The sequence below is a fragment of the Eschrichtius robustus genome, chromosome 3 (genome assembly GCF_028021215.1).
Source record: "Eschrichtius robustus isolate mEscRob2 chromosome 3, mEscRob2.pri, whole genome shotgun sequence".
NCBI classification, from domain to species: domain Eukaryota; kingdom Metazoa; phylum Chordata; class Mammalia; order Artiodactyla; family Eschrichtiidae; genus Eschrichtius; species Eschrichtius robustus.
This window is the reverse complement of record NC_090826.1, coordinates 170,345,641-170,359,610: the sequence shown is the minus strand read 5'-3', so window position 1 is coordinate 170,359,610 and position 13,970 is coordinate 170,345,641. Positions and strand designations below refer to the sequence as shown.

The 13,970-nt window shown below is 36.0% G+C and overlaps 1 protein-coding gene across 5 annotated transcripts in view; it reads left to right on the top strand.

Moving 5' to 3' along the window:
* MARK1 (microtubule affinity regulating kinase 1) overlaps positions 1–13,970 on the top strand; it is a 143,687-nt gene that overhangs the window by 68,283 nt on the left and 61,434 nt on the right. For all 5 annotated transcript variants that reach the window (XM_068541799.1, XM_068541797.1, XM_068541798.1 and 2 more), the window contains exons 2-3: positions 10,187–10,390; positions 11,665–11,718. In XM_068541799.1, the coding sequence (XP_068397900.1) occupies positions 10,187–10,390; positions 11,665–11,718 (258 nt within the window). The remainder of the gene's footprint in view (positions 1–10,186; positions 10,391–11,664; positions 11,719–13,970) is intronic.

Genomic DNA, 13,970 nt, shown 5'->3' with positions numbered 1-13,970 from the left:
ACATGGAGTCTATGAACTGTGTGCTTCAAGAAATCTGTAACCTACCTTAAATTAGTAGTGTGTTCAGATCTTCCTTACCCTTACTGTGTTTTGAGTGAAATTCTTTAAACTACTGAGAGTGTTGTTATAATCTCCAATCGTAGTTGTGGATTTGTGTATTTTTTTCCCTTTTCTGTTTTTGTTTACTGAAACTTGGTTATTAGGCACATACATATTTAGGATTGTTATAGCTTCCTAATGAATTGACCCTTGTATCGTTATGAAATGTGTGTCTTTATTTTGTTAGTACTCCGTGTATTGAAGTTTATTTTGTCTGATGTTATTATAGCTTCTCTAGCTCTCTTTTGCTTACTGTTTGCATTAGTATGTCTTTTTCCATAGTTTTACTTTCAATCTATCTGTATATTCATACTTAAAGTATGTCTTTTAATTTAAAAATTCATTTAATCCTTTCTTTGAATTGAAATTTTTATTTACATTAAATATAATTTTTTATGTTTGATGTCTTTAATTTTGCTCTTTTGTTTTTTTGGTTACATCTGTTCTTGTTTTCGTTGGTGGTGTTCCTCTCTTTTTTTCTTTCTTGTCTACTTTTGAGTTAATCAGATATTTTCTAGTATTCTATTTTAATTCCTCTGTTGATGTACCTACGCCTCTGTATCTTTTCCAGTGCATTTTCCCCCAGTGGTTGCTCTAGAGATTACAGAATGCACCCATATATTTTTGCAGTCTACATAGGGTAGTATTGTACCAGTTCAGATAAAATGTTAGAGTCTTATAAGAATCTTTTAATTTCCCTAACCTTTGTGCTTTTGTTTTCACATATATTACATCTGCTTATGTTATAAAATTCACAGTATGGTGTTATACTTTTTTGCTTTAGATAGTCATATGTCTTTTAAAGATTAAGAGATGAAGAAATACATGCTGTTTTATATTTACCCACATATTTATCATTTCCAGAGCTCTTTTTTCCTTTCTGTGGATTCAGCTTACCATCTATGGTCACTTCCCTTTGGCTGGAAAAATTATCCTTAGCATTTTGTATAGCATATGTCTTCTGGCAGCAGATTCTTTCAGTTCTTGTTCATCTAAAAATGTCTTTATTTTGTCTTTATTTTATTACATTTTTTATTGAAGTATAGTTGATTTACAATAGTTTCCTTCTTTTTTTTAAAGAATATTTTCACTGGGTAAAGGATATGGAGTTGCATTTGTTTTTTCTGCAGCACATCTAAAAACTTCCATGGTCACCTGAGCACCAGTGTTTCTAATAAGAAGTGAACTATCATTTGTATTGTCATTCCTTTGTATGTATTGTGTTGTTTTTCCCTGACTCCTTTTAAGGATTTTTCCCCCCCTCTATACATGGTTTTTAGCAGTTTGACTGTGATGTACCTACTTTTGGTTTTCTTTGAATTTATCTGGCTTGGAGTTCACAGTCTGGGTGAATTATATGACCATTATTACATCAAGTAAGTTCTTCTCCCTCATTTCCTTCGTATTCTTTCTCTAGTACCCCATTTACAAATGTGTTAGTCTGTGTGATATTGACCCACAGATCATAGGGGCACTCGCTTCATTTTTGTTTAATCTTCTCAGTTCTTTAGATTGGCTAATTATTCTTCTCAGGTCTTCAGACTGGCTAATTTTTATTCATTTGTCTTCAAGTTCACTGACCCTTTCTCCTTTGCAGTCTACTGTAAGCCTTTCAAGTGAATTGTTCTTTTTAGGTATTGTACTTTCAGTTCTGGAATTTCTATTTGCTTCTTTACTATAGTTTCCATTTCTCTGCTGATATATTCCATCTGTTTGATTTTTCCAATCATATTTTTCTTTACTTTTAGAAACGTATTTATCATAACTGCTTTAAAGTTCTTGCCTGTTGAGTCCAACTTCTAGAACATCTTGCTGTGTATTTCTGTTGACTGCTGTTTCTCTTGACAGTCTCATTCTTCTGTTCCATCGCGTATCTAGTAAGTTTTGGTTAGACACTGGACATTGTTGATAATACTATACAGAGACTCCGGATTTAGTTATCTTCCTCTAAAAAGTGTTGATTTGGCAGGAAGTTAATTTGGCTTGACTCAGACTTCAAATTCAGCCTTCCCTTCCCTACGGTGGGCAACAGCCAAATCTTTGTTATTTCCTTAACTTTCTAGCTGTGTCCTTCTGACATGTTCCTTGGAGTTTCTCTTGCTCACGTTTGGTTTAGGGCTCAATAAAGAACCTGTAGTTTATATAAAGATTTCAGAGTCTTATTCTTTGTGACTTTATTTTTGCCAGTTTCCTTTTTCACTCTCCAGTCAATTTTTTTTAGCCCCCAGCTCCATCCTCTGACTCCTTTAGCCAGTAAGACTGTTGCTTTGTGCTTAAATTTCAGTCACTAGAAATAGGTGGGCCAGAGTTTGCCCCCAGGTAGAAACTGTAAAACTAAAAATTTCACCCTATTTGGTTCCCTTTTTACAAAGATCAGTCTCCCTCCAGTTTTTGCCTGCTTTTTGTGGCTCTTCCAGGCCACGAAACAATTGTTTTTAATATTTTGTCTAGAGATTGTATTTTTATCTGCTGATAGGTTAGTCAGATACAAACTATTCATCCATTATTGGAAGCATAATTTCCCTACTTTTTAAAAAATGACTTTGAGAAATAGAAATTTGATTATTGTTTCTAAATTGTCATGGCCTTTAATGGTGCTAATATCAGCTGACCAAAGAGTAGTTGTGGTGTGCAAAAGCAGCATGTTCTAGAGTCCTGGGAAGTGAGCTATGGCATCCCTAACTTCAGGTCTAATACATGATATGACTTCTCAGGAACATTTGAAAATTCAGTCACCCAGTAGATTCAGTGGCTGTTATAAAAGATCATGATTTACTTTGATATTAGAGTAAGCTTTAATAAATTGATATGGTTTTATAAAAATAAAACCATGATGCTAACCATAGCTGAGAATAATGAACCATATTTATTCACTGTTCAGTAATTTGGAGAGAGTTTGTTTTCTTTCTCTTTTTAGTATCCCCCTCAGTCAGTATCACCTTTTCAAGTGTGGCCAGAGGACATTCACAAAGGAGAAAATCTAAATCCATTTTGAAAATTAATAGGTTTTCTTATCCTCTGGTACGTGTTTACTCCTTCTTCATGGTTGGAAGATACGTATCCTTAACTTGAAAAAAATGTTCAAGGGATTAAGATCAGTAGATTTTGAGGGAGTGTGTTTGTGTGTACACATACACATGGGAAGAGACAACATATAAATGTAATTTTATTTTTCAACTTAGATGTTTCAAAGGGAAAGGTGAATGTGAAGTGCTTATTTTTGCAAGGAATTACTTGCAAATTAATATCTCCAGCCCAGACCTCTTTTGATTTCTAGACTCATTCATTTCATTCAGGCCTCTTCTCAAATGTCATCTCATCAGAGACCACCCATGACCACCCTTACTTTCCAGTTCCTTACCCTCCCTGGTTTCTCTTTTTATACCATGAACCACTGGTTGGCATTGTATCTCTTTATTGGTTTGCATACGTATTACCCTTCTCTCTTCCTTTTACCTCCCTCTGCTAAAATGTAAACTTTATGAGGACCAGGACTTTTTATATTTAGATTTCTCTCAATTCTCTGGCATGTGGGATAGTGTCTTGCATATAGTAGGTCAAAGTAAATTTTTATTGATTGAATGAGTGAGTAAACAAATCACTGAGTAGTGAGATGGGAGATATAGTTCAAAAAATAAGATGAAGTGAGAGGCTTTGGAGTTACTTTGATGACTTTCTGTTGACTCAGGATTCCCAAACTCCATTGTGAGTGCTGTGTGGGAGAGTGCTTCCTACTCACTTGTCGCTAATTCTGTGTCTGGGGAGAGGTAGTACTTGTCCTTTTTAATATCTGATTTGACAATCATTGATGGATAGTGAAAATAATAAAAAGAAATAAACCTTATCCAAGCAGGTGAGGCAACATGTGGAAAAACATCTTCCTTGCCTAGGAAAATACCTAAGTGTAATACATCCTTGTGGGAGGATCTGAGTTTAGCAATTAAAATCGGGACCTAATTTCAAGGTGTATTTACCTATGGCATGAATACAATGAGCAAAATTGTGGAAGTTTAGATGCTGATTGATTTCTAAGGTGCCTGTTTTGCTTTGATTTTGTAAGCCACATTCAGTTGCTCTGAACTTTGTAGTCTCCAGGCTACTTTCCGGCTTTAACAACAAAGTCAGAAAAGTTTAGTCAATTAAAAAGCTGCACCCAAAATAAAAAGTTTTCCTTTTACTTGCACTTAGAGCATAAACCATCTCATTTTTCAAAAAATAGGACAACCATCTCTATTTCCTCAGAATTCCAGCTATTTGGCTAAATCTACTCACTGTGTAGTTTAAATGAAATGAATGCCAGTTTTCTTTTTGATATGTTACTAGTGTGCTCAATATTATTCCTGGGAGTTGGTAACTTTCTAGGTGACCGTTACACTAGCAATGTTAGGAATAGCATAAAATATGTCCGGTAGTTTGCTTTTGCTTTTGAAACTTTTTATCCAGAGAAAACCACATGGAGGTAGAAGCTCCATAAGGATCACAACCCACCCCAACATACACATATATGCACTTTCATTGATATTTATGTAGAACCTGGCATTAACACTAGAACGGTCAGTGTCTAATGGTACCTAACCTCTCTGAGCCACTATTTTCCCTATCTCTAAAACAGGTCATCAGGGACTTCCCTGGTGGCACAGTGGTTAGGAATCCGCCTGCGAATACAGGGGACAAGGGTTCGATCCCTGGTCCAGGAAGATCACACGTGCCACGGAGCAACTGAGCCCACGTGCCACAACTACTGAAGCCCATGCGCCTAGGGCCCATGCTCCGCAACAAGAGAAGCCACCGCAGTGAGAAGCCCGCGCACCGCAACGAAGAGTAGCCCCCACTCACCGCAACTAGAGAAAAGCCTGCGTGCTGCAACGAAGACCCCACGCAGCCAAAAATAAATAAATTAAATAAATAAATAAATAAATAAAACAGGTCATCATGGTATGCTTCTTGACAGAGCCGTTGTGAAGATTAGAAGAGGTAATGCATGTAAAACATCTAATACAGCTCCTAGCACACAATAACCCTTCGGTAATTGATAGCTTTTTTTTTTTTTTTTTTATTACCATTTTCCCTCTGGATAACTAGGGTATTGCCATTCTCATTTAGCAAAAAATTATGAAAACGGAAATCCTAGTCCCAGCTAGATTTTCTTTTGATTTAAAAAGTTGTTTGATTCAGGCAAAAGAGAAGAACTACCTAGAATGAAATTAGGTTGTGAGATAGAGATGTGGCTTATCTTTAACGGTTTCTTTCTTTATCATTTATTTGTTATTTGATTCCTTCATGCATTCACTTATTCATTCATTACCTATTAGTAAGCCAAGCTGCACCTTCTCTTGCCTTTTAAATCTGACTCTGTATGGTCAAATGTACAGGGCTTTATATCTGTAACTTAAACAGTTTGAATTCCAATAGTATTCAGTTGGACATCTGAATTTTCAAGATGTAGCCCTTTGAAAAGATGTCCCATTTAACGTACCATTTTATTAAGTACCTTTCTTCTTTGAATTAACAAAGTATGATCTCACCTTGGGATTTTTCTGTTTATTCATTTCACTGTCTGGATTGCTCTTCCCCTGTTTATCTAGCTCCTTTTCATCTTTCAGGTCCAGCTCAAACATTGTTTATTCCATGCACTCTATCTTAGGTATCACCCCAACTCCCTCCATAGTCATTCCTGTCACATCACCTCATTTTATTTCCTGTTTGCCCCCTATTACCAAGTATAGTTATTTTATTTTGGCTATTTGCATAGTCTTGTTTTCTTTCACTAGAATACGAGTTTCATGCTTCAGGATTTTTTCAGTCTACCAGTAGACTTCAAAAAATTTCTTTTCTATTTGACTTAGCCTGAGTTGGTTTCTGTTGCTTACAGACAAGAAACCTGACTGATATTTGTACCAGAAGTGGTTGCAGGCAACAAACACTCAGAGAAATAGCAGAAATTTGGGATTAGTATTCTGGTCTAGGAAATGGGGTATTTTTGTTTATTTGTTTAGTGTAGTTTTAATTAACAAACAGTTACATGGTTCTTATTACATACTATTTACACCTTTACAGAAATTATTTTATCTAATCCTCAGAATGACTATGAGGTAAGCTTTATTATTAGCTCCCTTTTACAGATAAGGAAACAGGCACATAAAGGTTAAACAACTTGTCCAAGGATGCAGAGCTACTGAGTAGCTATTTCATTTCAGTTGGTATTGAAGGCAGGGAAAATTCTAGTATTATTCAGGAATTGAAGTCTGGTAATCCATGGGATGCAGCTTTGAAGAACTAATGAAACCATTACCTATAATTACTTTGAATATGCTGTGTACTCAGGGCCAGCTTTAGGGTCATGTTGCCACTGCTGCAGAAAAATGAAGGAGTTCAATGTCTACTGGATTGAGTGGACAGCTTGAAGAAAGAAAATACAAGCTCTGAATTTGTATTTTCAGCTAAAGATGCAGACTAAAACTTATAGACATTATATAATTGAGCTCACATAATTTCTTATATCTATCAGCCTTAGGGCTGAGATAGTTCTTGACACTATAAATTCAGCCCATGAACATTAAACATTTAAAAATTAAACATTATTTCCAGGTTTCCTATTTGAGAGATAATCTGTTGATCAGGAAGGGGTGAGATCAGTTATCCCAAATTACCCTTCACGAAGTTTCTTCAAGGAAAGATTCTGCTCCTGAGTGGTGCTGTGGCAGTCCAAAGGAAAGATGAGGGTTTGAGGGGAGGAATATTTGTTTGGGTGGGTGTGTTATAATTAGAATTATATAATATAAAACATGTGCTATATATTCTATTTTAATTTCTAATTTAAGACTCATATAAATGCATTCTGTGTAAGTTGATTGGCTCTTAAAATGGTCATGCTTAATGTTGAAAGTTAGGAAATCATATTTTTAAGAAGCATTTTGGAGAATATACTACCCTTTCCAATTCTGGGGGTGGGATAAGAAGGAATAGTATTTTTGTGAGAGCTCTCTGTCCCCTCCTCTGCTCTCCAAGTACAGACACAGCCATCCCCGTATTTTTCCTAGAGTCTCCTACTCTGTTGGTAGGATTAGCCAGAAACAATTTAGTCCTACATTCCAAAATATGATGTGTTACAGCAGGGGTCAGCCAACTGCATCCTATAGGCCAAATCCAGCCTTTTGGTGTGTTTTTCTATGGCCCTGAGCGAAGAAAGATTCTTAAAAAATGAATAGCCAACAGTATAGAGCCTGCAAAGCCTAAAATATTTACTCTCTAGCTTTTTTACAGAAAAGTTCGCTGACCTCTCTGTTTCATCATACTTGTGCGGCATACAGAACAGTCAAGGACGCTGCCCCTGTATAGGTTACCTGATCAAGAGTTTCTCCTTAGGGAATTGATTATATAGCCTTCTCTTTTGTTGTTTGTAGCTTAACTAGAATTTGAACATGTCTGGTAAGAATCTCCTAATTATTCACTGTTCCTTTTTGTTTACCTCTTAATTACAAAGTAGCAATAGCTTTTATGTTTCAGCTGAAACTGCTGTGTAACAAATCATCCCCACACTCAGTGGCTTAAACTAACAAGCATATATTATTTCTCATGAGTCAGGGGGTCACCTGGGGGATTAGTTGATTTAATCTGACCTCAGCTGGGAGCAGCTCTGCTCTGTGTATTTCTCATCTTCCTTCTCGTATCAGCCTGGGCAAGTCCTTCTCATGGTGATGGCAGAAGTTTAAGAGAGTAAGCTGAAACACAGCAAGGCCTCTTGATGACTAACATGGGACTGGCATATACTGTCACTCTGAACTTATTCTGTTGGCCAAAGCAAATCACATGACTGGATGCCCAAAGAGTGAGAACTGTACCCTATCCTCAGTGGGAGAATATTGGAAAGTTACCTGGCAAAGGTTGCGAAAATTTGGAGTTAGTAATTCAGTCTGTCACAGTTTGGTTTATTTCAGGATGTACTCTGCAACCAGCACTGGGAGCTGGGTTACAACTCAGATATTTTAACTCATCCTGCTGTTATACGCATCAAAGATCTGGACAGCAAGGAATCATTCCTCAGAAGTCATTCTGAGTATAGGTGTCAGGAGCACAAGGACCCTGAATTTCTTCAACTTAGCTAGTATGTATTTAGTGTCTTTTTTGTGCCTAACACCATATTAACTTCTGGGGCTTAAGGAGCTTTAGGTCTAACAGTGAAAACAGACCATGGACAGGACTTAAAAGGTGGTGTGATAGTTCAGTAACAGAAGTTTTTACTACATGTAAAGATAGCAACAGAAGAGAGGGGTGATCAACTCTGCTTTATGAAAAGGCATAGAAGCTTTGTTGAGAAGGAGATTAAATTTTGAGTGTTAGACAAATCCACAGTCCTTACAGAACAAGTTCAGGTAGAGAAGTATTTTTTGTAGGAAATATTATAGCAATCTGTTAACTGTTAGAAATTGATTATAGTTAAAATCTCTTGTTTATGCTCGGATAATAGAAAAGTCTCTGAGAGCCAATGAATAACTTTGTATTTACTACCTTCTTGCATTATTTGCTGCAGTAGTTTTCAAACTTTGGCCTGCCTCAGAATCACCTGGAGGACTTGTTAAAACACTGATTGCTGGATTCCACTCCCAGAGTTTCTTATTCAGTAGGTCTGGAATAGGGTCAGAGAATTTGCATTTCTAACATGTTCCCAGATGATGCTGATGGGGCTGGTCCAGGGACAACACTTTGAGAACTATTGCTTTACTGAATCTTTCCTATGTATCTGGCACTCTGCAATGTGGTGAGTATATAAAAGTAAAAAGAAAACATCCCTGCCCGCAGATTGCTCGTGGTAGGGTGGCTGGGACAAAGAAGTGAATGTGTAATGACAGTGCAGTGGAATGGATGCTGAGCTGCATGGAAGTACAGTTTGCTGTGGAAATACACCAGCGGGACACTAACTCAGGCTGAGGCTGCAGGCTGCACGTGTGTGTAAAACACAAAAAATCCTTTCACCCTGAGCTGAGTTTTTAAAAAAATCAGAAAGTAGTAACAAATAGAGAAATGACCGTGAGTCATGCTTTGCGTGAGGTTTGTAAATGGAGTCGTCTTCGAAGTTGCCTTCAAGAAATTTCTGATCAAAATTTTTTAGACAAGCTTTTGGTGGTGTAGGTGGGACAATGTACGTCTGAATTAGTTACCTTGCAAATAAAAATTATCCCCTTCTTTTGCTAATTTGTTCTACTCATCTTCAGCTATTGTTAAGATGCCAGTTAGATAAAGATGTTACATTCTATGTTTTCACAAAAAGAGCGAGAAATTTTATTTATGTCAGAATGCAGACAAAACTAGACAAGAGCAGGAACAATCAGAGCTGGGGAAACAGGGTTCCTTAGGCAGCTTTACCCGGGACTTGAGGTGCTGAGCCTGCAGCGGAACAGTCAGCTACTCAGTGCGATTGTGGGCTAGCGTGAGACTAGGAGACAGAGTGACATCTCTGCCTTGAGAAGGGCACTGGGGAGGAATGCAGTGGATATTAGGTCATGGATTCAGGCGGGGCTATAGATAGCTCCTGCTTGGGCATGGTGAGGTGGGTGAGGGGACTGGGCAGGAATTGATTAGAGGTGTACCTACGGTGGGAAGCTGCTAGGTCAACTGGCTAAGTTATATGCCCAGCCAATGAAAGAGTGAACCTGACAAGTACTTGGGCTGGTTTAGAGAAACAGAGCTATACTCATGAGGTTGTTTGTCTTGGCATTGAAGACATTCTGCCATTTTAATGAAGCAGTCTTGGATTGTGTTGTCCTCTCAACCCACAGGGGTAACACCCTTTCAGGAGTAATGGTCTTTGGGGCTCCTGGCTATCTAACCACTTGTATTTGTTTTAAGCCAAAAGCATATACCTAAAGCTATGCAGAACATTTCATTTTACATGGTTGTATTCCCACTGGCCAAGGGAGCTGAAGTCAAGTAGAAATTATGAACAGAATGCTCAAAATGCTTTAAAATCGTGTAGTACAATCTATTTTCATTGGAGATGAATTACTGATGAAAATTGTTTGTAGTTTTTTAAACTATCCTTTTATAATGTAGTTTAATTAACCGTGAAACCTTGTAACCTTTTCCTCAGCATACATCTGTGGATGGATATACTGAGCCCCATATCCAGCCGACCAAATCAAGTAGCAGACAGAACATCCCTCGGTGTAGAAACTCCATTACGTCAGCAACAGACGAACAGCCTCACATTGGAAATTACCGTTTACAAAAAACAATAGGGAAGGGAAATTTTGCCAAAGTGAAATTGGCAAGACATGTTCTAACTAGTAGAGAGGTGAGTTTTCATGATTCCTTTTAATATTTACTTAGACCTCTCCAGAGTCTAGTTACAAAAGCTTTCCTACAGCTGATTCTGGGAATAAGTAACAGTTGCAATATGGTAAACACTGGGATATGTGTGAATGGAATTTATGTAGATAGAGTTATCTATACATGGCACAGAAGAATTGTCCTTATGTATTAACATCTCATAAATCAGATATGCTACAGATGAGGTTTTCTCAGACTTCTGTCTTTCATTATATGGCTTCTGTAAAAATTTCTGATTTTTACCCGACCCCACGAACCGGGCTAGGATAACTTCTTATTAATTACTGCTTAAGCTGTAGTGAATACAGGAGCAGGAAATGAGGTTGTACACGTGAAACTTATATAGTGTTATAAACCACTGTTACCTCCATAAAAATTTTTTTAAATCACTGCTTGAGGTAAATTAGGTATAAATGTGTAGAAAGTCACCCACTAATTTTTATCTATTTAGAAACCACATTGAGCAAGGATTATACAGATGTTTTTCTCAGATAATAAGAGAATCGGGTTTCTAAAATCCCATGTGTTTCAAATCAGATGTATTTATATAGCAAAATTTGTTTTTAAAATAATAATATATTTAATAATTTATATAATAAAGACTAAAAATAGTTAAACATCTAACATTCTATATTATATAATGTTTACTGGATCCAGTTAGGACATTAGGAAAAATCTGTCATAAAATGTTTTTGTTAAGTTTCCATTTTGTTCTATACATAATATTATTGTCACTTACGGTTAAATTTAGTCCTCTCTCTCCATTTTGGCCCTAGGAGCTGTTGGGACACAGGATGTATTAGACAAGAGACTTAAGAGGACATTTAAATCCGTTTTGTTAGTTTGCTGTATGGAAGTTTGGGTGTCCAATCTCTCTACCCACATAATACTTAACTTACTAAAAGTTTATAAGCCTCTCCCCTCTGATAATTGTAACTTATCAAGATCATGAGTAAAAGATTAAGATAGAGATGATTTTTACTTTAAAAGGGGAAACCTGGAATAACTTTAACAAAGGTGTAATTTCATTGACTCAGAATCAAATAGGTTAAAGACTTGGGTCAATAGAATATATTCTAAGGCTGCCTAATTATCAAAACTTTACCATCCAATTATGTGAACACCAAATATAGCTAAATTATATCTAGTTAGGAATGAAACAAAAGATGTTTTCCTTATAAATTTTATTCATTAAGATATGTATTCTCAAATATATTTTAATGATTCTCTTTTTCTTAGGTTGCTGTGAAAATAATAGACAAAACTCAGCTAAATCCTACCAGTCTACAAAAGGTATTTAATTATTTTAATAGTAAGTAATTAGAATACGAGTTTATTAATTAATATATGATACTCTGTAAAGTCAGTTATTTTAAATTTCCTGTTAGGTACAATACTACATTTCATCAATATATGAAGAAAATATTTGATATAAAACATAATATTTACATTTAATAATATTTTTAAAATGTTTATCAAGTGTTTGTTTGAAAAATATCTGCTACTCAAATGCATGTACCATATCAGAGGAACTTATGTCTTTTAATTCAGTAGAATACAATTTTTCACATCAAATATTTTGAAGTAGTAAGGATTCTGCTTTGTTAAAAATCAACTCATGTGATTCTGTTGTCCATAGGTGGGTTTCCTTTTATTGCTTCACTTGCTTTTCTTCCTTCTTCCACAAGAACTAGTCTTTCAGCTAACTTACAATAAAAGATACGACCATTTCTTCAAAGGGTGAAAATATAAAGCAGGAGAGGGACCAAAAAAAGCAGTTAGGATGGGAATTGACCTGGTAAAGCTGTTTCATGTTGCTTCATTAGTTATTTACGTGGGAAAATTTTCTCAGATACACATATTAGTACTTTAAAAATGAAGCAAATATTTTAACATTTATGTCATATGTTTTGTATATAGCTCACTATATAATATTTATGTATAATATATATATATAAAGTACATTATGATTTTTATTAGAATATAATGGGATCGTGGTCACATATGTAAGTGTGATGTAAATAACTTTGGATTTCTAAAACAGGATTTTATAAGAAAATTTTAGTATAGTATGTTTAACTACACCTGCTGTGATTCTACCATTAAATTAAAAATTTGGGTCCGTGATATTAAGACTTTCCACTTGTCTCAGTGCCAGATAACTCAGTTTATTTTATATATTTCTACTTAGAGATCTGTCTTTGTACTTACTGAGATTCCTTTTAAATTTGACAACCAATATAATTTTTCATAGCATTAGTATTTCTCATCTGTGAGAACATGAAAGGTTTGCTGGATTTTTTTTCTCTATGAGTATGAGATAATATACTTTATTGGATGTTCTTTGGGAGAAACTTCCAGCACCCATCTTTCAGCCAATCATGATTTAGTGGTATGCGTTATAAAAAGGCATCCTCCCTGGGCAGACGAGTTATCCAAAGGTGCTGTGTTTTCCTGGACTAGAGCCACAGTGGGGCAAGTTTTTGCCTGCCCTTCTCCTGGGAATCCTTTTACAGTGCACAGGCTGCATACCAGCCCAGTGGCCCTGTCCATGGCCCACCTAGCCTTGTCACTTTTCCTAGGCTAATCTGTGGGTTACTCTGGCAAATTAAGTGATTTTAAGTGACATTTAGAACTAGTCCAGGCCTGTTGTGCTCGTTGGAGGCACAGTAATGTGACCCCCGCTCTGTCTTTCCCAGGGGGGACCAGAGAAGGTTGTAGAACCAAAGTCACACTTATTGAAACATGCAGACGTGAAGGTGGACTGTTATTCAGATAAAAAATATACTTGTTGTTGTAATTTCTATTATAAATTCTGCTAATGTTGCTGATAAATTATTGCTTTTCCAAACAGGCATATAAAAAATGATGGCAATTTTTTTTTCTTTAATCTGTAAAAATAAAAGCAAAGGAAAGATTGAAATTTCCTAAATGTAGCCAGTACACTGTGTGTATTTTGTTGTTTTCAAAATAATTTTTATTTGTGTTCATAGATTCGCTTTTTGTTAAAAAGTTTGGAAAAAAAACAGATCGAGGCTTGCTTAGTTTTCGTGCATTGTAGAACGTTCAACATTTGGCCTTACCCATTGAATGCTGGGAGCATCTCCCAGTCAGTCATATCTAAAAAATAAAAATGTACAAAACAGAAATAAAAGTAATCATTTTTTTTTCCTTAGCATTGACAGTCAAGTCCTATAGGTAAAAAATAGCACAATGGCTCTCCATGTCTTAGGTGTGCTTGTTAAAAGGGAGATAATGGCAGCACATACATTTACAGTAAGGATTCATTTTAATCTCATCTCAGCACAAAAGTATTTGGTTAAAACTTGTTCTGGACTTGGTCTGAATTTAAGCTGGTTTCCCTCCTTTACTCTCTTTTGTGTATAACATATTTATAGGAAATATTCCTTTCCTTTGTCAACAACAGTGGTAGATAAAAGTAATCTAAATTTGATACCCCAACTGTTCCAAACTTCTAAAATATAAAGTTCTTAAAAACAGTTTGGTCTTTGGAATTGTTAAGCGTCTTTGGCTTCAACATTGTT